General features: G+C 44.3%; 1 protein-coding gene across 1 annotated transcript in view; it reads right to left on the bottom strand.

Moving 5' to 3' along the window:
• Positions 1 to 1,373: 1,373 nt before the first annotated feature.
• The window catches only part of clip2 (CAP-GLY domain containing linker protein 2), a 61,113-nt gene continuing 39,958 nt past the window's right edge, over positions 1,374 to 22,528 (bottom strand). Inside the window, exons 10-16 of the mRNA XM_048612387.1 lie at positions 17,224 to 17,281; positions 17,042 to 17,125; positions 16,064 to 16,220; positions 9,061 to 9,220; positions 6,377 to 6,547; positions 4,741 to 4,827; positions 1,374 to 1,514 (exon numbers count right to left, since the gene is read on the bottom strand). Coding sequence (XP_048468344.1) covers positions 1,374 to 1,514; positions 4,741 to 4,827; positions 6,377 to 6,547; positions 9,061 to 9,220; positions 16,064 to 16,220; positions 17,042 to 17,125; positions 17,224 to 17,281 — 858 coding nt within the window. The remainder of the gene's footprint in view (positions 1,515 to 4,740; positions 4,828 to 6,376; positions 6,548 to 9,060; positions 9,221 to 16,063; positions 16,221 to 17,041; positions 17,126 to 17,223; positions 17,282 to 22,528) is intronic.

Below are 22,528 nucleotides of genomic sequence, written 5' to 3'. Positions count from 1 at the left end.
AGGTCTGGCAGCATCTTTGGAGAGAAATCAGAGTTAACATTTTGAGTTGAGTGACCCTTTCTCAGAACTGATGGTTGCGAGGAAAATGTTGGTTTACATGCAAAAGATACAGTAGCGGGAGGGTGTAAGGAGTAAACGATAGGTGGGGATAGAGCCCAAAGAGAGAGAACAGCAGTTGGACAGACAAAGGAATGGGTAACAATCAGGCCATGAGGGTGAATAGCTATTAATGGGGACCGTTAATGGCTAACAATGGGTTGTGTGTAATAGCAGGCTTGGTTTGTGGGGGTTGGGATAAGGACATGGGGGAAGGTGTCTCAAGCCCTACAATTGTTGAACTCGATATTGAGTCCAGAAGCTGTAGGGCTCCCAAGTGGAAAATGAGGCACTGTTCTTCCAGCTTGCGCTGAGCTTCGCTGGAACACTGCAGCAAGCCGGAGACAGAGATGTTGGCCAGGGAACAGGGTGGTGTGTTGAAGTGGCAGACAACTGGAAGCTCAGGATCTTTTTTGCGAGCGGAACATAGGTGTTCTGGGAAGCGGTCACCCAGTTTACGCACCATTAGCCACTAATTGGCCCCATTAGTAGCTATTCTTTCTCCTGGGCTGAACGTTACCCACTCCTTTGTCTGTCCAACTGCTCTTCTCTCTCTTTGGAGTCTACGCCCACCTATCATTTACTCCTTACCCCCTCCTCCCACCCTATCTTCTGCATAAAAAATAACTTTTCCCTGAATACTGTGAGTTCTGAGGAAGGGTCATTGGACCCGAAACATTAGGTCTGATTTCTCTCCACAGATACTGCCAGACATGTTATAATTCAATTTGTCTTATCTGAGTGTGCAACTTCTGCCTTCTGTTTGTTGCCACAATTCTACACGTGGTGAGAGTTTTCTATCGCTATTTCGAGTTGTATAACTCTGTAGGGATGGATGTGGCAGACACTGAAACTCTGCCCTGGCCTCAGGGTTTCTGATCAACCCCCAGTTGTTTGCAGTCATGGGTGTACAACTGGACTGCCCCTCGAATTAAAGTACGACTTGGGAGGATAAACAGAGGTGACACAGAACAGGAGAAGCTGCTCGAAGGAGGAGAGAGGGAGGGAGGAGGGGAAACAGGTTCAAAGGAGGAGGCCACAGTCACTCAGGGTGTTGTTCAAGGAGCAAATCCACTTCCCTGAGCTTGACTGAGGAGTAATGTGAGAGACGCAAGGATGTCCTCACAGAAATTTGCCACAAACTCAAGGCAGGACAATACTGTCAGTAGCTATAACTCTGGAGATCACCTTGCCTCATTATTTTATCCACCAGACAGTTCACCATCAGGTGCTGCTGTGTGGGATGTCACTGCCAGATTTTATGAATTGACAGGTTACTACATTTTATTCCCGGTCTCCAGAGAGCCCGAGTATGTCACTTCACTAGGATTGTAGCCTTCCCCATCATGTCGCCTGCCAGTGACCATATACCCGCTGTCTTTGTGGATGGTGCTTGCCAATGGTGCCATATGCTGCAACTGAAAGGGGTGGCACGTCCTTTAACCTCCAGCTGGTGTGCGACCAGACACTGTGAATCATGTCTGGTATCTTGGCAGTAGTTGTGATGCTGTTATGCTTGGATAATCGGGTGGAAAAGGGTGATGAGGTTGTGACAGGAGCTACGCGCTGACCACATGGCTGAATGAGGCCGCTGTGCAAACCACCTGCAGAGAATCACCGAATCACCAAAGTGTGATAGCACAGGAGGAGGCCATTCGGCTCAAAAATGTCTGCACCAGCTCTCGAAACAAGCATCACAACTTAGTAAAAACCGAAAGAACTGCGGATGCTGTAAATCAGGAGCAAATGCAAAGTTGCTGGAAAAGCTCAGCAGGTCTGGCAACATCTATGAAGGAAAAAAAACAGAGTGAACGTTTCGGGTCCGGTGTTCTGAGGAAGGGTCGCTGGATCCCAAACATTAACGCTCTGTTTTTTCCCTTCATCACAGCTTAGTGCAACTCTCTTGCCTTTTCCTCATAACCCCTGCTCATTGTTTCCAGTTAAATGATCATCCTGTGCCCTGTCAAATGCCCCAACTAAACCTGCATCCACCACATTTCCAGCAACTACATTCCTGATCCTAACTATTCGCTTTTTCTCTCACATCACATTTACTGCTTTTGACGATCACTTGAACCCTGTGCTGTCCCATTCTTGAACCTTTGACGAGCAGGACCAGTTTATATATTGTTATGGTCCAGATCCCCTCAAAATATTTTAAGAAGATAGCCTACACCCTAAATTTTTCTTATTTTAAAAGGTAAATGTAACGTGCTATGTCCCAGATACAATTCGATTGGACAAACTACTTGACGTTAAGCAAAACACAATTTATTTCAACACTGTATTTAAAATACAACAAAAGAAAGGAGAACTTAGGATAACTTAACTCTATTGGAAAACTTAACAGAGTAACAGATACAGTAATTATTATTAATTAACTGTTCCAATATAATAACATCCCAAAAACACACCCCTTGGCAAAAAGGCAGATTCAGAAAAGTAGATTTGTCTCACAGGTAACCTAGCAGCAGAGAGAAACCCCAGATACTAGCTGTAAATGAGAGAAGGAAAAGATAGCTTCCACTTCTCAAAACTTCAGCGCTTCTGCTGAAGCTAAAAACTGAAAAAAAACCTAGAAATCCTGGTTCTGTGAGAGCTGGCCACACCCATCCAGGCCGCTTCTGTTGTTCTAACTTTTGAAAAACACCCAAGGCCTCACAAGCTGTTGATGTTACCATAGGCTGCTCAGCTCCTCTTGTTCAACGTCTCTCTTAGAAAGAAACCAGGGCAAAACACACCTCTTTACAGCCACAGCATCGTCACAATATCAGTAACCTTGCTACCTCACAAAAGGGAACAGCAGACATGATGAAATGATGGTTCCACCAAGACCAGTCTGAAGGAGCCCTGTGGCAGAGTGAAGCTGAGAGAATTGGTGGGTGGTCTGCTGTACGTTCCACCTCAGTGTCATCCTGAGGTGGGACAGACCAACAGTCAGCACTAGCTACAAAGTCTGAGGAACCGGAAGGCAGCAGATAGGACAGCCCTTCACTTTCTGCAGAGAATTCATCTGACTGTGCTGCCCGTGAACACAATCCCAATGCCTCACCTAGCCACATTCGCACAGCTAACTAACATTGTCACTGACCAATAACAGCATCACCGTGGCTACAAAGGCAAACATATAAACAACAACAAAATCAACATCACAGACAACGCCTGCATTCAAAAACCAACCTGTCACCCTTATGCATTCCTCTATTGGGTCCTCCATGTTCAAGTCAGAATTCAGTCATGACAGAGACTCCCAGGTGAGCAGTGGGAACACTTTGCCAATGTTGTGGCCTCAGTTCATGACCACTGTGGACTCGATGGGACGAATGGCCTGCTTCTACACAGTAGGGATTCTTTGACCCCCCCTCCCTGACTCACAGGGATCCCCTCTGGCATGTGGCCAACCAAAACAAAGAAGGTTTATTCATGTGAAGAACTTTGAACACATGGAGGCCAAGTCAAGGAATCAGGAATATGGCCATTGCAGAGGACAGCTGAGAGTCAACCACACTGCTTTGGTTCTGGAGTCACACATAGGCCAAACCTTAACCCTAACCCTATTGCAGATTTCCTTCCTTAAGAGACATTACTGTAGTGGATGGTTATTTTTACGACCATCGACAAAGTCACCGTCAAGACTAGTTTTCAATTTCAGGTGATATTGGTTGAATTCAAATTTCCACCATCTGCCATGGAGGGATTTGAACACGTGCCCCCACTGCATTAACCTGGGCCTCTGGATTACTTGTCCAATGACAATACCACTACACCACAATCTCCTGCCTGGTGTCTGGGAGTATGGCTTCTCTCTGAGTGAGCTGGAGGCTGCTCTGATGCCAATTGATACTGTCAGTAGCCCATGGGGTGGATGGGGATGGTGAGTGTGGCTGTGGGTGTGTGATTTGGTGTGGGGTGGGGGGGGATGGCTAGTTTCTAATGGAAATTTATATTCACCCTGACCCTATCCACCAACCCCACTCCCACTGATTGTGAGAAACTTTCAGGAGTTTGGGATTGGGCTTGTTTCAGTGCAGTGGCAATGGCCTAGTGGTATTATTGCTGCACTGTTAATCCAGAGACCCAGGTAACGTTCTGGGGACCTGGATTCAAATCCCGCCACGGCAGATGGTGGAAACTGAGTTCAATAAATATCTGGAATCAAGAAGCTAGTGATGACTGTGAATCCACTGTCAATTGTCGGTGGGGGAGGAGGGGGAACCCATCTGGTTCACTAATGCCCTTCAGGGAAGGAAACTGCCATCCTCACCTGGTCTGGCCTACATGTGACTCCAGATCCACAGCAATGTGGTTAACTCTTAACTGCCCTCTGGGCAATAAATGCTGCCTGGTCAGAGACACCCTCACCCTATGAAGGAATAAAGCGAGTGAATAATACAACCACAAAATCAACATCACAGACCACGTCTGCATTCAAAAACCAACTTGTCACCCTTATGCATGAATAAAGCGAGCGAATAATACTGTCTGTACATGGAGTAGGCCTTTCAGGCAGAATGGTCTTTTATCGTCCCACGTTCTGTGCTTTGGAGTTGTTGATTTAATGACACGGTGTTCACTTTTCGAAAAAAAGAAGCTTGTGAAGATGTTTTTATTTGAATGTGTTAAAATGCTGAACCTGTTGCTCACCTCTTGTTTGAAGCATCTGCTATCCGTCATTGCCTCAAGCTGGCCTCGCTGATGGACTCCATTTGCAGAGCCTGCGCTATCGAGAGTCTGAAAAACAGAGAACAACAACAGGGGAGCTTAATCAGAACTGCCATCAGGAACATCGATTCCACTCCAGAAAAATGCACACATCAAATGTAGTGTCATTTTAAAAAATACTGCAACATCAGCAGCCTTTTTTTTTGAAAAAATAAAGTACGTGACTGGTTTAAAGAATAACCAATGATCACTGTAACGGGAGCAATGTTTATACTCAATACTGACCTACTGTCTTCATATTTCTACATGTCCAGGAAAACCGGATCCATAAGCTCAAAACTCCTGATCCAGCTCATAATTCCCACTCCCAATCCAGATCGAACAAAGTTCCAGAGTGACTTACTCACAGTTTTTGGGCCCATCCTTCTCCTCCAGGCTCAGAAAGCACAGCTCTCTTCAGGCAACAGCAGAGGCCCTCTCTGTCAGGCTTTTTAGAAATGCCTCTCCCTGCTTTATATTCCACTAATTAATAACTTAAATGTCCCAAAGCCTCCATCAGGAGCTACCAAGGAAAAGTAAGTTTGTGAGGTAAATGGATGAGGTGGCAAGGTGGTAGAAAGGTGGGTGAAAGACAGGGGTGTGGGTGAGAGTATAGGAGGGTGGGTGAGGGAATAGGGAGTGGGTGACGGGGTAGGGGGTGGGTGAGAGGAGAGGAGGATGGGTGAGGAGATAGGGGGTGGGTGAGAGGAGAGGAGGACGGGGGAGGGGAGGGGGGGGGGTGAGAGGACAGGAGGATGGGTGAGGGGCAGGGGATGGGTGAGAGTACAGGAGAATGGGTGAGGGGGTAGGGGTTGAGTGATGGGGTAAGAGGGCAAATGAAGGAATAACAGGGCACATTGGGTTGGTGTAAGATAGTGAGGGGCTGGGGGGGTGCTTGTGTCCGATCAGAGCGCTGTAATCGGGATGATCCGATGGGAATTCAAAGGGTGGAGCTGGAGGTTGGGAGCTAAGGGGATGTAGTCAGGGTTTGGGAAGGGGAGTTAGAGGGTCTGGTTGTCATTGGGCAGTCAAGGGTGTGGACGGATTGTCAGGGGTCAGAGGTTGTACATCAGGAACGTAGCTGGGAGAGGGTGGGGGGCGGCGGTGGGTGGGGGGGGGGTGTAGGTCAGTCAGTTGCATAGTTGCCTGGGAGATCAAACTTTTTTTTACTCCGGTTCACATTTCTTGTTGAAGAAGTTAATCAGTATCCCTTAAAGTCTCCAACACAGAATCAGAATCAGGGAGCTTTGCAGAAGATTTCAGACGCTGAGTAATTCCACCTTAAATTCCCAGAGAATTCCTGCTGAGTCCCTGCATCAGGATGACCCAGAAACCCTGATACAGATCCTGTTCGGTCTCCAAATACCCAGAAACTGGGAGATTTCAGCTAATCTCTCTTATACTGAAGACATTTTACAGTATTCAACACAGAGAGCATCAGCAGCTAGCAACAGGAATCTGGGCAGACAATCAGTATTACCACGAGAAAAGTGTTTAATCAAGCAGGTAGATTTGAAGGAGCGAGGCGGGGGTGATGCAGAGAGAGATGGAGAGGTTTAATCAGGAACTGGGATCTTGCCTGCATGGCTTCCATCAGCCTCTCCATTTGCTGGTTCTGCTCCAGTGCACTCCGCAGGGCCTCCTCAGTGTTAACCAGCCTTTGCTGCAGTTTGCAAATCTCCGTGTCGGTTTCTGTGTCCTGTAGAGAGGATGGGCGCCGCTTTTGGTCGGGCTTGTATTTTTCAGTACCCTAGACAGAGAAAGAGAAAGAGAAAGAGAGAGAGAGAGAGAGACAGAGAAACAGAGATACAGAGAGAAAGTGAGAGAGAGAGAAAGAATGAACAATCAGACAAATACTCAAAACAGAAGCAATCTATTTCATTTCAACTACTTTAGTACACAGATGTCGAACGCTGAACTGAAAAGCAGCATATCATAATGATTTCAGTGAACTGTAATGGCAGCTTCACTGAATGCTGAGAGCCATCGTCCAGCTGTGAGGTTTTCACTTTGCTTCCCCTTTCATCACTTCTTCAACTCTGATTTCTCACTTGATCTGCCTTTCTCCCATTACCTCAGGCAGAACAGGAGAAAGGAAGTCATTCCTGTACCGATGGAGGCAGAACCTACCCATAATGCTCAGCGAGGATGCGGCCACTCTATAATGATTACATATCCTCGCAGCAAAGGTGAAGTCTGCTTCCATTGGGATGAATTGGACATTACTCCACCACTATTCAATTTAGACTGGATTGTGACTAACATGGATAACAGAATTCTGGGTCTAGTCGGCTTAAATGTGTCTCTGAGTTACAACTTGGAATACCTGATCCTGTCAATACGGGGTGGAGCAAAACCCAATGGAGGATAGCAGTAACTTTTTATCAGAAGCATTTGCACTGCGAAAATTTGTTGAAAGAAAAGGTGAATGAGCAAAAAAGCAGAACAAAGTGCTGATTTTAAAACAAACTCAGTTTCTGTCCCTGGAGAACGGTCACACTTGCACTGATGTAGCGCCTTTCACAATCTTGGGACACCCCAAAGCATTTTGCAGCCAATGAGGTAACATGAAAAAGCAGAACAAAAATAAGTGCTTCAGCTCAAAATCTTCAGCCTCTTTAAGGAATATTCCTGATGCACAAAGTGAATATCGGGCAGGATTTATGATTATGGAACACTGAGTTAATTAAAGCATTCTACAGTGATCCTTTAATTAGCTCTAAATTCCAGACTTAACCTGATTGCATCATTTAAATATACCTTGGAACCATGGGCTGTCCTCTGTTTCTCTTTGTCTCTCTCTGATATGAAGCTGATCTGGATAGTAACATAACACAATAATATTTTTTCCCAATTCATTGTCAAGAATAACATATAGCGTTGATTTTGTAGCACCAATAACCTTGAATGTCCTACATTATGTAGCCCATCTCATTCAGTTTAACAAATTAGAAAGAATCCCAGCCTCAGTATGTGTATATACCTGGAAATGCTCAATGCTGATATAAGGGACAGAATCTGGTGTCTTCCCCTGCAGTGAGTTTGGTGTTTTGGTGGGGTGGGGGTATTTAATGAGGGTGGATAGTGGTTCCCATCCCGATTAAGTCCAAGACATGGAGGCCAGTGGAGTCTAACTGCCCCCATTGATCGAGTGGCAGGTGAAAAGCTGTCAAACAGACTGGTGCACGGAGCCTGATGGATTTGGTCAGGGATGGAGCAGACTGAGGAGTATCGGTTCCCTCATTCAAAAGTACCCTGTGCCCCCTTAAAGGACCTGGCATTAGAAGGAAAGTGCCTTCTGAGAACCACTCTCCTGTCTCTTTCTATCGATCGCTCACCCCACAACAACTGACTACTCACTGTCGCTCTCCTGTGGCCTGGGATCCAGCAATGATCCTCAGCATCAAGTGGGTGTTATATTGGGAGTAGCCACTATCTCCCAGTGGGGCTGCTGATTCAATTCAGCTGCTGGCCTCTGATTGGGTGGGACTTCTGACCCTGGACTCTTTGATGCCGGGCCTATGAAATGCTAAAGTGGAACCTGATAGGGGAAGGCTTTCCCTGAATTAGGCACCAAGGGTTCCCGGTGGGATCTCCAGCCAAGAGCCCTAGATCCATCACCTACACAAGACTCCAGTCACGAGCACAAACTGGAAAAGTTTTTCATCCACAGTGCTGTGCATCAACGTGCACAAAATTGTTTGAAATAATCAGTAATTATACATTCAACAAAAAGTAGGTGGCATTCCCATTTTTAACTGTTCAATAACATACACTCTGTATAAACGACAAAGAGGACATACTAATCTTCAGTCAAAAGGTCTGTCCTTGCATGACAGCATCCATCTGATTTGCTACAACATGAACTTAACGTTTCAGGCAACTCTGCAGCCACATCATTGACAATTCCCAACAAAGTCAAAATGGAAGTCAAAAATCAATGATTAACTGGGTCCTTGCCGAGGGGGAGCAGATGGGACTGACGCATGGAAGGAGTTGTGAGACTGAGTCGTGAATAAACTATCCACGAAGAAAATGGTTTCAGCTTCTCTCTCCCTGATTGGCTTCGATCTAAACCTGAATAACTGTGCCCTACTTTCCTGAAACTGAGGAAAAGTTAATCTGGATATTTCTGTCAAAAAATAACCAACTTCGCGTAGTGTCTTTGATATTTAGGTAAACTGAACCAATCGCTCTGATCACTGATGCTGCTGTCAAATTGAAAAAAATATTCATTGGCTAAAGGAGCTGCTCTTCACTTACCAGACCATATAGTTTCTCTCGGAGAACTTTGATGTCTTCCTGTAGTTTCTGTTCCTTCATTCTCCACTCAGCTTTGTGAACTTCACGGCTGAGGTCCTTTTCCCCTCCGCTGGAGTGACGATTGGTCTCCAACAGCAAAGAGCGCAGTTCGTTGAGGTTCCTGGTTTCGTGAATAATTGAGAGATGCAGTGAAGAGGCAGATACAAACCAGTGGGAGAGGAGTACAAATTATTGTCAGTGTGCAACCCTGTTGATCCAGTGCAGATAGACAGCTTAGGGATCATAATATTGCTAGTCCGACTGAGGATTGAAATTGAAGAGAAATAGCTTGATTTTGAGCCCCAGGCTGGGTTGTGATAGGTCTAATAGCATCCTAATCAGCTAGTTTCCTGACTCCAGCAAGACCCCAGGCCAATTCCACACAGGCAGGATGAGGGCATTGGGTAGCTGAGATGGCTCACCAAGGACCACTTGAAGTTAATTAAAGGGGTGGACTGTGATTTTCCAGATAATCCTTAGGAGCGCTGAAGGCCAGACTGGGAGGCCTGGTGCTCCAGAAGTAGCTCTCCGAGCCTGGTGAGATGCAGGAACTTCTGCAGGCTGTCCTGTGGGGAGGATCCACCAACTGAAACCCCTCTACACACCCCCAATCACCACCACTGTGTTCTTCCAAACATTTATCATTGAGGAAAATTCTTCATCATCTCATTTAAAGTCTTGCATTTGCCTAACACTACAATCACTTAAAGTGTCACATCTCAAAAAGTGTCTCAATTGAAAAGAACGTTGCTAGAAAAGTCATCCAGACTTTTAATAATGAGCAGAAGACTGAAAGTAATCCTGTTCACTCGCTTTCTCTGGGACTTCAGTTAAAATGATGGATTCAGTTGGGAGTATTACTGAGAAAATTCCCTGAAAATGTGTCAAATAGAATGACAGAATCCCCACAGTGTGGAAGCAGGCTGTTTGGCCCATTGTGTCCACACCGACCCTCTGAAAAGTATCCCACCAGACCAACACCCCATCCTATAACCCTGCATTTCCCATGGCTAACCCACACAGCCTACACATCCCTGAACACTACGGGCAATTTAGCATGGCCAATCCACCTAACCTGCACATCTTTGGACTGTGGGAGGAAACCAGAGCACCCAGAGGAAACCCACGCAGACATGGGGAGAATGTGCAAACTCCACACAGATAGTCGCTCAAGTGTGGAATTGAACCCAGGTCCTAGGTGCTGTGAGGCAGCAGTGCTAACTGCTGAGCCACCGTGCCACACACTACAACTTTAATTGATTCAAATAAACCATGCTGATAAATCCAATTGATTCATTGAGAAATAAAGAGCTGTCAGAAAAATAATTCCATTTAGTAGGCTAAACTCAGAACTTTCAAAAATCAAGAAGTAAGCATTTCTTGCTGATATTGTTCAATGGTCTTTATTGATTACTGGATTTGTCACTGCATCTACAGTTAAAGATATAAAAAAAATTTACATATTGACCGCTATGTCGATGGGACATCCCAAGTGCTTCACTTCAAATCAACTACTTCTGTTATGAAAGCAAACAGGGCAGTTAATTTGTTGAATCAAATTGGAGACAGAATTCTCCCCAGTACATCCTCCCAGAGTGACCCAACTCCATGGCCTACCATGCTATACAACTCTATGACTCTATATGAACATATGAAACAGGAGCAGAGTAGACAGCTCTGCCTATCAGCCCTGCTCCTCCAATTAGTACCATCGTGGCTAATCCGTTCTTATTTCAAATTCCACATTTCGACCTATCCCGCGATAACCCGCATTTCACCTGCCTACCAAGAATCTATCTATCCATCTGTGTCTTAAAAAATATTCAATGACTCCGCCCTCATGTGTTCTGAGGCAGTGAGTTCCAAAGTCACCCAACCCTCTGAGAGAGAAAAAAATTCTCATCTCTGTTCTAAAAGGGTGGCCCACAAGAGGAAACATCCTTTCCACATTCTCCAAGACCATATTGTATCTTATAAATGTCAATCAAGGCATCCCTCACTCTCCTAAACTCCATAGGAAACTAGTGCAGTCTGCCCAATCTATCCTCACAAAACAACCTGCTCATTTCAAGTATCAATCTGGTAAACCTCCTCTGAACCACTTCCAGTGCATTTATCTCCTTCCTTAAATGAGATCAAATTACCACAGAACATTCAAAATGTACTCCCATCAATACCCTGAATAACTGAAGCATAACATCCTTACTTTTATGTTCAATTCCTCTTCTAACAAAGGAAAATATCCTAGTACCTTCTTAATTACTTGCTGAACCCATATACTAACTTTTGCGACTCATGAACACAAACACTTAGATCCACCGGCACCTTGGAATTCTGCAGTCGTTCTCCATTGATAATATATTGTGTTTTTGTTATTCTTCCTGTCAAGGCAACTCGATATTTTCCAGATTTTTGCCCACTCACTCAACCTATTGATGTCTGCCTGGAACCTCCTTATGTTGTTTTCACCATATACGTTCCTATTTTAAAAAATGAACTGCAGATGCTGGAATCCCGAAATGAAAACAGAAATTGATGCAGAAATCAGGTCTGTGGAGAGGAAGCAGAGTTAACATTTTGGATCCAGTGATCCTTCCTCAGAACTCAAATAAGGGTCACTGGACCTGAAATATTTACTCTGCTTTCCTTCTGTTTTTATTTTCCCACCTATCTTTGTGTCATCTGCAAATATAATTACAATGTCTTCATTCCCCTCATCTAAGTCATAGATTGTCCTTCCTGGTCTCCATGCTACTTGATATTGTAAAAGATTTCCCACTCCTTTTTAACTTCACATCCCCCTCCTTAAAACCTGACCAAAGCCCCTCTGTACTTGTGAAGCACACGCCTCCTGCTTTCTGCTGTTTCCTCTCCTCAATCCTCCAGTACTGAGAATGAATGCAGCATACTATAGATGCTGGAAATTTGATATTAAAACAGGAGCATTCAGCACCATATGTAATTGATCTGGAAGGTTAATTCTGTTTATCCCTCTGCTAATGTTTCCAGTCTGTTTTGATTCCTTGAACATTATCATCTTTCAAATTTGAACCCATCTTTCCCAATACTCCAAGGTTCACCCTACCCAGTCAGGCTCTCATGAAATGGCCCTCTCTCTTTAGACTTTCTGTAGCCTTTGTTATGGCTGATCATGTACTTTCCTTTCAATCCTCTGCACCATTATCCAGTTCAGTGGAACTGCCTTCAGTTGGTTCCTTTCCTATCTCTCCCTTGTAGCTGAAGCATCTGAACAGCTCTTTGCTCCCTGCATAGAGGTCATTTGGAGTTCTTCAATGATCTATTCTTCAGCCCCTCCCATTTCTGATCTAGATGTTATAATTTCATCGTAAAACATCTGCCTCAGAGTTCCTCAGACATTCTGTTGTTCCACCTGCTACAACTATGTTGGGGTGTAACAGAAATCCTGGTTCCACACAGATTCAATTTAGCCTCATCAGAACCTCGCAGACTCTGCACTGCCTCCACGCTCAGACTGCTTGTTCAACAGCTGGTCTTGGATAAGAAACACTTTCTTCCAGTTAAGTCTTAGGAATTTGCAAGTCACTGCCTTGGCCTCTGCTACATCTTCCTTTTCCTCATCTCCAATTGCTTCTCCCTTCCTGGCCGCTGTGATAGGTCAATCCAGACTATATGCATCTCGGTCACCCTTAACTTTATGACCAATCCCATGCCCTTTTCCTTCATCAAGACCTCCTTCTACCTCCTCAATATTGCCATTTTGTTCACACCTAGGCGTGTTTCAGCTAAGGACTTTATTCCGATGCATTGTCAACTGGCTTTGAATTTCCTATTTGCTCTGGGTTCAGCAAAAATCCTTCTACTTGTGTCATAACCTGCACCATGTTTCACTTGCTCTTCTCCTTAATAGTTTTCATGAGCTCCTGCTTACCAAAACATCAAATTCAAAGTTCTCATTCTAGTGCTAGAATTTCTGCTTTATTCTTTATTTCTCTATTTTTGTACCTAACCTATTTTAGTACCTAAGATTTGTAACTAGCTACTTTGTACCTAAGATGGTGCCGTCTGTGGCAACACTGCACACTTTTCACTGTAGTCTGTACTTTCGTACTTGAGTACATGTGACAATAAACCTAATACTAATTCTAAATTCCTTTAGGACCTCCTTGCTTTCTATTTCTGTAACTGCCATAAGCTCTAGAACCTTTCCCCGATCTGGCAGTTTCTTGGAATCTAGTCTCTTGGATATCACCTACACACTTTGCAAGCTCTGGAATTCTATCCTGAATACTTGCCACCTCCTGTTCCTTATAAAGTCCCAATCACCTTTCTTAATATCTCTTTATTTGAGTCAATGTTCATTTTTGTGTGAGAGGCCATATTTCATCAATAAAATTCAGCTATTTGTTGTCTACAACATTGTCTCATGAACAACAAATGGAATGAGATAAATGGATTTTTCTTCCATGAGGAAACCATTAGAATTTAGCCAACATCTCAGAAAAAAAAGCAAATTATTCTGGGACCTTGCTGCTAAGACTTAGTAATTTTGCAGAATAGGGTTCATTAGAGCATTTGTTAAATTTTTAATTAACTTCTAAAAATTCTCCTGGGGAAAAGTGGTATAAATTATTGTCTGGTATTAATATGAATAGTTTAAGTCTGGTATGAGCTTGTTTCATAGCAATTGACTAGATCCCTGCTCAATTGAGCATGACTAATTTCAAAGTCTATATAGTAAATCCTCTATATCTGAATCGCATATTTGCTCATTTGCGCCAAAAAATAATCAATAACAAAAATCAACATCCAGCGGCAAAGATGACATGATATTTTTAACCATATTTTTAATGAGCTCCGCGCTCATGAATTTCAGTATTCACGGAGGTTCTCAGGAACACAACCCTCGTGGCTATTTGATTTGATTTGTTACAGTTAAGTGTACCAAACTACAGTGAAAAGTGTTGTTTTACATGCTTTCCAGGCAGATGATACTTTACAAGAGTTTTGGGGTAACAGAACAGAGTGAAGGATACTGGGTTACAGCTGCCAAGAAGGTGCAGAGAGAGATCAACATTAACATTAGAAAGGTCTATTCAAAATTCTGATAACAGCGGGGAAGGAGCTTTTTTATACTGTATTATAATATTTGTTAATAGTCACATAGGAGAGGGAGTCTTTTGGCTGAGAAAGGAACAAGGAGGCCAATAAAGTAACCGGGGCAGACAGGGCAGAAGAGAAGATGGGATAAAGGTATGGAATACCAAAGAGATTACAGAAAGGGGAAGGCTGCCCCAATGGGCAAGTGTTTAGGGCATTTGTAATCAATCAGATCAGTGTCATTACGCATACAGGCAGCGCCTGGGTTGTGACAGTTCCTGAGTCCATTTGCGAGTCGATTTGTACACAGGTTGGAACACAATGCAGGACAACATAAAGCAGCTGTTGGTAAGTACAGGAAATGTTCGTATGTTAGATCTTTAAAATTATACCCCTATATGGAATCATGTTTGTAAGTACAAGTGTTTGTAAGTCAAATGTTCAGAAGTCGGAGACCCCTGTATTGTTATGATCTAAAGTGGAGATGGCAAAGCGGAGGACTAATAACGAACAGTTCTGTTAAAATGTGAACTTTACACTGTGAGTGACTGAATTCTGCACTGCATGCCCAATTACCTGGGAGACACTCTGGCCAATGGTCTGCAGGTTGAGAACCAGCCACATGTTCAGTCACATGTTAACTCCAGGCAGAAGCCCATTCCCCTGAACAGACATCAGCCTCAAACTGAGGGGTAGCCAATGTTTGTGAATGATTGTGTACACAAGAATTACTGCATCACTCAACAGGGTGCCATGTTGGTGGCATGCTGGCTCAGTGGTTAGCACTGCTGCCTCACAGCGCTAGGGACCTGGGTTCAATTCTACCCTCGGGCAGCTGTGTGGAGTTTGCGCGTTCTCCCTCTGTCTGCCTGGGTTTCCTCTCACAGTCCAAAGATGTGCAGGTTTAACGGTTTAGCTATGCTAAATTATCCATAGTGACCAGGGATGTGTAGGTTAGATGTGGTGGCCATGGGAAATGCAGGGTTACAGGGATAGGGTAGGGGTGTGGATCTGGGTGGGATGCTGTTCAAAGGTTTGGTGTGTACTCATTGGGCCGAATGGCCTGTTTCCACACTGTTGGGATTCTCAGGGCCAGTCAGCCCCTGTGGCTAACCCAGGATGATTCAAATCTAACTCTTCTCTTTCATAGAGGCAATCTCACAGGATATCCAAGGACCAGATGCATTTTTCTGGAAGCAATGTTTTACAAGGCCAGAGTGGAGCCTGCAGGTGTGAATACTGCTGCTGGTCTTAGTAAGTAATGCTTCGCTATTACGTACAACGAAAAACACTGACTGGTTTGTAAACAGCACAAATACTGTTGGCCATCACTCATTGTATAGTTAAGTCTAACACACAGTTGTAACGTTTAACTATGACCTTAGCCCGAGCCTTTAGGCCTCTGCTTTGAGTAGCTGGAGTAAGGTAGCTGGAGCTATTTAAAGAATTCAGATCAGAGGGAAGGTGAAACAGCTTTTAAATTCAGCTTCATCTGTAACAACAGAACGAGCCTAACTTAAAGTAACATTATTCAGCCTAAGGCAGTATTTCACTTCATTGTTGACATAAACTACTCATCGGAATCCAAAAATAGCATTTGTTTATAATCCAAAGCAAGTTGTCTCAAACAAAATGCAAGACAATTTTCCGCCATCTGGCGAGAACTCTTTGCTGAGCAATCAGCAGGAACAGTGTTTTTACAGATGGATTTTTCCTTCCCTGGTTACTGAATAACACTTGTAAAAACTTCCCACAGCTGTCTGCCCCTCCAGCCCCATTTTCAGTCACATCTCTCTGGTTTTGAATGGTTACTTGCTGCACCTCCACACTATGTACAGACTTTAACAATGGCGTCTACAGCCGTTAAAAGATGGGGAATTCTCACCGTTCCTTCTTCAGCAGCTCTTGACTAATGATGACCAGCTGTCCCGAAGCATCATGGGATTTACGGGTCAGGGCCTCCAGCTCCATTTCCAGCTTGGCTTTCTCCTTTGTTGTCGCGTCGGCCTTTTTCTCGGAAGATTTTGACTTGTGTTCTAGAGCTGCAGAGGCAAAAGGTGTGATTACTGGCAGCATGACCCTGTAGAAAGTCCTATACCTGGGGAACTACATACACAGTCAAATCTACTGTGTGAAAGTCAGACGAGTTATTAGCTAATTATAATCAAGCCTTTCCAAGTTAGTACAGTATCAGTTGTCCTCATCTTTCATTATTTCCCACCAACTCAACTAGGTCATTCCCAAAGACATGAAGTTCTATTTCAACCACAGGCATCCAGTGGTACGAGGAAAGGATCTTAAAAAGGAGGCAAGAGGAAAGTGGAGAGTTAAGGGGATTTGGGAAGTGGGTTCAAGGTGAATCAAAGAGCATGGTGCTATTTAGGCACAGCCATCAATGGTGAGCAAAAGAAATGTAACGAGCACAAGAGGCCACTGGTGGAGGAATGCAGCAATCTCAGATGGCTGTAGGGCTGAAGACAATTATCAGAGACATGGAACCATGAGACCGTAAATGGATTTTAATATGAGATCAAATTTATTGTGTCTTGAGGAACAAACGAGCTGCTTCTACTTAAATGAGTTCAGTAAGCATACTCTACACACTAAGGAGTGGATAACAAGAACTATATCAATTTTTCTCTCGCTTCATTTTCATGAATTACATTGTTGTGCTTTCTATGCAGGAGAAGATGATATAAAAAGGAGAGAGGAACACATTTCTGTTTATTAAAATTATAAGTACTCCCTCCCCACCAAAGGTTTGCTCTTTTTCTTCCATTAAGATTTACGTAATGTCGAAAGTATGTCTCTGTATTTTTTCATTAGAGTGACACGAAATAGCTATTGTCTTCAACTGACTTACCAACAATCTGTGTCTTTAGTAACTCGATCTGTGATGACATTGAAGAAACGTCCTTTTCCCTTTTACCAAGTTTGTCTAACAAGTCTAAAGGGTGGCAAAACAACCAATTGAGAAAGTAAGAATTGAGATCAAGGTTGTACAAAAGTACTGACAAGTAAAACTTCAAATTACTTGGAAATTACCTTCTATTGACTGTTTCATTTTCATTTTCTCTTTCAAGATGTTATTGCTGTCAATGGCCTGTAAGCATATCAATAAAGTTATTGAAGTGTGATGGTCGAGGTTCAAACTCTCAGTATTCCCTCAATGTTCAGTAGGCCCTGATTATAGAATGGAAATTATAACTGTGTGTTCTTCATGCAAACACTTACCACATGCGTGAAATTCCTCTGCATTAATTTAGCATGGGTATGAACCACAGAAATTCCATAAGCATTCATAGGAGAACAACATCAATAGGTAGCTCTACCCTCAACACCTTTCATTGCAGAACCAGTTATGGTTCATCTGCTTCTCTCAAACATTTCTAACGTCCCCGTATATTTTAGCTAGCAGTAGTCGGCAACACAGTAACCCTTAGCTTAACTTAAAATATTGCTAATTATTACCCCAAAGCAGCTCATAGCTGCTCTCAAAAAGGTGGAGGAAGAGCCACTTGAGTTTGAATTTCCTCTAAAGACTACCATCCCAGGAAAATGTCTGTGAGATCTAATTTCCATAAATAGGTTTATATCTTGCAGTGTAACTTTACAGGCATGCTGAGTGGGATTCACATAACCGACATTTTAACAACCTAAACTATCACTGTTTCATTAAATTGAAATCAGTATAGATCCTATTGTAAATGCCCAGAGTAGATCTAATGCCTCCAACAACAGAGTCCCACTCCAATGAGAAGAGGCCACACACGGCACTGTAAGAAAAGGCAGTGCTAACTCTAGCTAGTCCCAGCAAGTGACACAGTGCTGAATTTCTGCTTATACATTGGTCAGAAAACATCATGCAGACAGATGAGGTATTGAAGACTAAATTATGAGTTGTTTATTGGAAGAATGTCATCTACATGAGATGTTAGAGAAGCAATACTCCAACTCGATACTGTAACCTTCTTCTGAAACCATAATAACACAGCCAACTTAAGAGTCCTTATAAAGCATCTATATTTTATGCAGTTGCACATCTCGATGCTCAGAGAACACCTGACAAAAGAATGAAACAAGATGAACCAAAGAAATGGTATCTGTCACTAAGATGTACCTGGTCTGGCAGCTTCTCACCAAGTAAGTTTCTGAAGGAATCCCAAATCCTTTTCAGCAGTTCTTTCAACAAATGTTACCTTCCATCGAGAAATACAATGTCCTGATGTCTCTGGTCTTCTATTTGTCGAATAAATTATTCTGCTCTGATTTTTGTAAAATTATGTTTTATCGTACTCTTGTTGCAAAATACATCTTATTCTGATAAGAATCAATGAAGCAAGATATCCTGGTGTTTCAGATCGTCATCTGGTTGGCAGAGTCTGTAGGTCTGAATCAGACTTCATGTATCCCGATGCCCCCTCAACAGATAAAGGCCATTCACGATTGGCACAGGAAGCCAGCAGCAATTGCCAAGTGTTTTGTTCTCTTGGACCACCACATACTCCTCAAAGCAGGAGTGCCCCACTTTCACAGGAACATTGCAGAGACCTAGCAAAGTGCACAAGAAGTCATCCAGCACAGCCATTAGGGAGGGCGGGAGATTCTTTACCCTGTCATCAATCCTGTATTTCTGACTATTGAAGACCATTTGGCAGGTCCTTTGTGGGCAGTAGCTTGTGAATGTCTGTGTGCGCCACTGCAGGAATGCATCACCCTAGCACTCACCAATAGAAGCCAAATGGCCATCACAATGGAGCACCATGATTTTTGAAGGTTATAGGGGTGTAACATTCGGAGCCTGAGCCCCAGCCCAATTATACTGGATGTTTTGGCTATTAGATTGCAGGAAGCCACTCAGTCTAGTGTGAGGGAGCAGATTCAATCACAAAAGGTCTCTGTTGACGCACAGCCAACTATTCGCATGAAGCTTCTAATTTACAACTTGTGTCCGTGTGCAATCGGCCCTCCTGAAGACTAGGTTCCTGGGCAGCCATTGAGATGATAAGTGGCTTAATGATAGAGCTCTGAGTCATTGCCAGTAGGGACATCCTCCATGGTCAAGAATGTCTAAAGTCTTCAGGCTCGGTTGTACATTAAGGTCATTAACCTTCTTCATGAAGCAGCTCTCAGCTTGTAGATAATACGACAATTACACACTTGGGCTAGGGAGCCCCATCGAGATAGAAGGCAAGGCAGTGACCTCGAAGAGGATTGCAAGTCGGACAAGGAAAGCACAAGGTAACATTAAATACATTTCTCATTAAGTACCCCTCACCTTGGCACACATTCCCACCTGCATGTCCTCTATGGTAGGCATGTGTGCTATACAGTTCCCTGGCACATGTAAATGCTTACGGTGAGGAGGATGGTTAGCTTTCTAAAAGCAAGCAAGAGATAAAACCATCAGTGCTGCTGTGGAGTTAAACAAGGTTGCAGCCTGTTGTAAAGCACGAGCGAAACCATCAGCTTCAGCTGCGTCCCACCAACTGTGAGGCAGCCTCACTGCTACATTGACCAAGAGGGACATGCTGTCAGCATTGTACCCAGAACTGTCCAAAGACAAGAGCGCTGCAGCAAAGCCATGCACACAATGACATGCAATGTTACTTGGCAAGCGTGTGGAATCTCACCGTCGTGCTCCTTGTCCCCGAGTGAGAGGCTTAAACTGAAAAAAAAAACTGAGTGGCAGCGTGAGCGATACATTGAAAGAATCTGAAACAGACATCAAGAAGGGAAAGTACCAGAAGCTTAATAAAGTTAGTATGCAAGCTGCAACTTCTGGAAAATGTTTCTTCATGTGAATACATGCTTTTCTCTGCACTAATTTGCATTGATTTGGGCCCATCTGCGTGCTCTTTTGCCATCCACATGAAGAAATCTGCTTAACTTCCAAATCCAGCTCAGTCCAAAACAAATGAAATAATCGTGTTAAAATTGAGTGCATTAATTTTCTTATTGATAAAGAAGAAACTTTGCAGCGCTGAACTGCACAGAACAAATACCTGGTTCCAAATTGGTGATTGTAAGTAAGAGGTCAGTGTCTTGGTTTCCCGAGCGTTAATAGGTGAAGGGAGGAGAGGACGGCAAGCATAGCACGCAAGTTGATGCTTCCTTCTGTATAATGAAGCCTGGTGCACTGTCTCCTACACTATGACCAACCTACCAAGTAGCCCAGGAAATGGGATAACTTTGCAGACCCTTGGTTTCACAGAGTACTCCTCTGCCCTCAGGATAAACAAGATAATCATGGTCATCAGGCAATGTTAGGGAGAAATGCTAGAATAGCCTAACAGATACCCATTCATCCAGACTCCTGCACTGTTGTAAGGCTTGGGAGTAATGCCATGTGGATTTCTGGCATAAATAGGGAGGATGTTGCAGTTGGCATCACATCAAGTGATACCCTTAATGTACAGCACTACCTGGCATAGGAAGCGTAGCTAGACAGCACACGTTGGGAAATGGTCAACTTAATGAAGCCTAAACTTGCTTAACCTCAGCTCAGTGCCACTGTGCACTAACCTAGATCTGCAACTTATGTCACGACCTTTCAAACTTTATTAACCAGAAGATTTGTTCCAGTGTTATTACTTCCGAGAGAAAGATCAGCTCCATTCTCTCATAGGTCAGTGCTGGCCTGGGAAAGGACCACTGAGATCTGGGTTCAAAGCTCACCGCGGATTTAAGCAGCTTAATCCACAGTGACATTTCACCACAGAATCACAGGCTAGCAACTTTGATAAAAGGCTCATGGTTTATGTTTGGCTCTCAAGCTGTTGGCTTGTGGCTAAGAGGTGGCTATGATTTTCAGGCATAGGCCTCATTAAGAACAGGCAGCAACAAATGGGCACCATGATGCATCCAATAGCAGGACTGGGTTGGCAAGTCAGACAACCAAGACCAGGCCACAGTGGGTTTCAGCTGATGGTCAGACCCCCTCTTAGGTGTTACAGTGAGTTCATAACAATCGATAGAAGTGAGACATTAATTTAATGCATCTGCCTGGTCAACTGCACCAAAAATTCCTTATTTGCTGCTCGAGGCACTTTACAATTTCCAAATTGACTGCATGATCATGAACTACAAAGTTATTGATAGGTTATGAAAGAGTTTGGCCATACCAGAGGGGTAGGTGCCAGGCCTCCCATGCATGGGACGATTCCTGCTGCCACTGATACTTTACCTGCAGAGGTTGGTCACCTGGCAAGGCTGCCAGATACATCCTGGCAACTGGCTGATGGTTCTGGGGAAGGGCACAGGCAAGTTCCCTCCTGATGGCGGACAGCTGATCTCTCACAGTGGTGCCCTCTAGTGGTTGAGAACCTCGCCAGCATGGAAACGTCACCCACCTCCTGACCCTGGCCTTGACCAAGTCCAGTGAGGCCTCTGAGGTCACCTCTTCCAGCCTGGCCTCCTCCATGGCTGCTTACTCAGGGGGTTACTGCCAGCCCAGCATGCTCACCTCTCTGAGCACTCTGAATGGGCAACATTTCTTAAGGGTGGTCATCCTCCCACAGGGGGCAGGTGCCTGAACTTTGGTCAACCAGGGTGTGGGGATGGCGGAAGGTGAGTGTGTGGCGGGAGGTGAGGATGTGGGAGGGGATGCAGGGAGGTAGAGATGAGGGTAGGAGAGGGTGGGGTGGGGGATGGAGGGGAGGTGAGGGTGGGGTGGGGAATGGGAGGAGGGGAGGGTTGGGGTGGGGAATGGGGGGAGGTGAGGGTGGGGTTGTGAGGGGGGAGGTGAGAGTGGGGGAAGGTAAGAGTGTGGGGGGAGGTGAGGATGTGGGAGGGGTTGGGGGGAAGTGAGGGTGGGGCGGTAGTGTCTGTCCAGCTGATAGCCAGGCCCTACGTCTCTGTTCAAAATTAAACCCCCTTCTTTGTCTTTCTCACTTTGAGGATAAAATTGGCTGCTATCTTATTCATCACCTACTTCCTTTGATGCTATCCATTATTTGTTGGGGTATAGTCCTAGGACACCGACTCCCATCAGTATCTGGTATAGGAACCTACATGTTCATCAGCCTTGAGGGGGACGGCGGACTGTGATTAGAAATGGGAACTATGGCCAATGTTGTCCTCTTTAAAACAGGGTCACCCGGGGCAATAAAATCATGTCTTCCCACTGCCTGCTGAACCATTAACTCTTCCTCAAAGTGAGGGCTGAGTCTCGGCTCCATTATTCACTGCAGACATTTACTGAGACATGGACAGATCCTGGAAAATGCTTCTTTAAACCTCCTGCAGCTTTGTTGGCCCTTTCCTCCTGTGCATTTGGCTGTGATATGCAGCATTAAGAACTCAAGTATGCATCAGCTGTGCTCAAAATTATTGAACCATTAAATTACAT

The sequence above is a fragment of the Rhincodon typus genome, chromosome 26 (genome assembly GCF_021869965.1).
Source record: "Rhincodon typus isolate 14 chromosome 26, sRhiTyp1.1, whole genome shotgun sequence".
NCBI lineage: Eukaryota > Metazoa > Chordata > Chondrichthyes > Orectolobiformes > Rhincodontidae > Rhincodon > Rhincodon typus.
The sequence above is the reverse complement of the archived record's forward strand: the minus strand, read 5'-3'. Positions and strand labels throughout refer to the sequence as shown.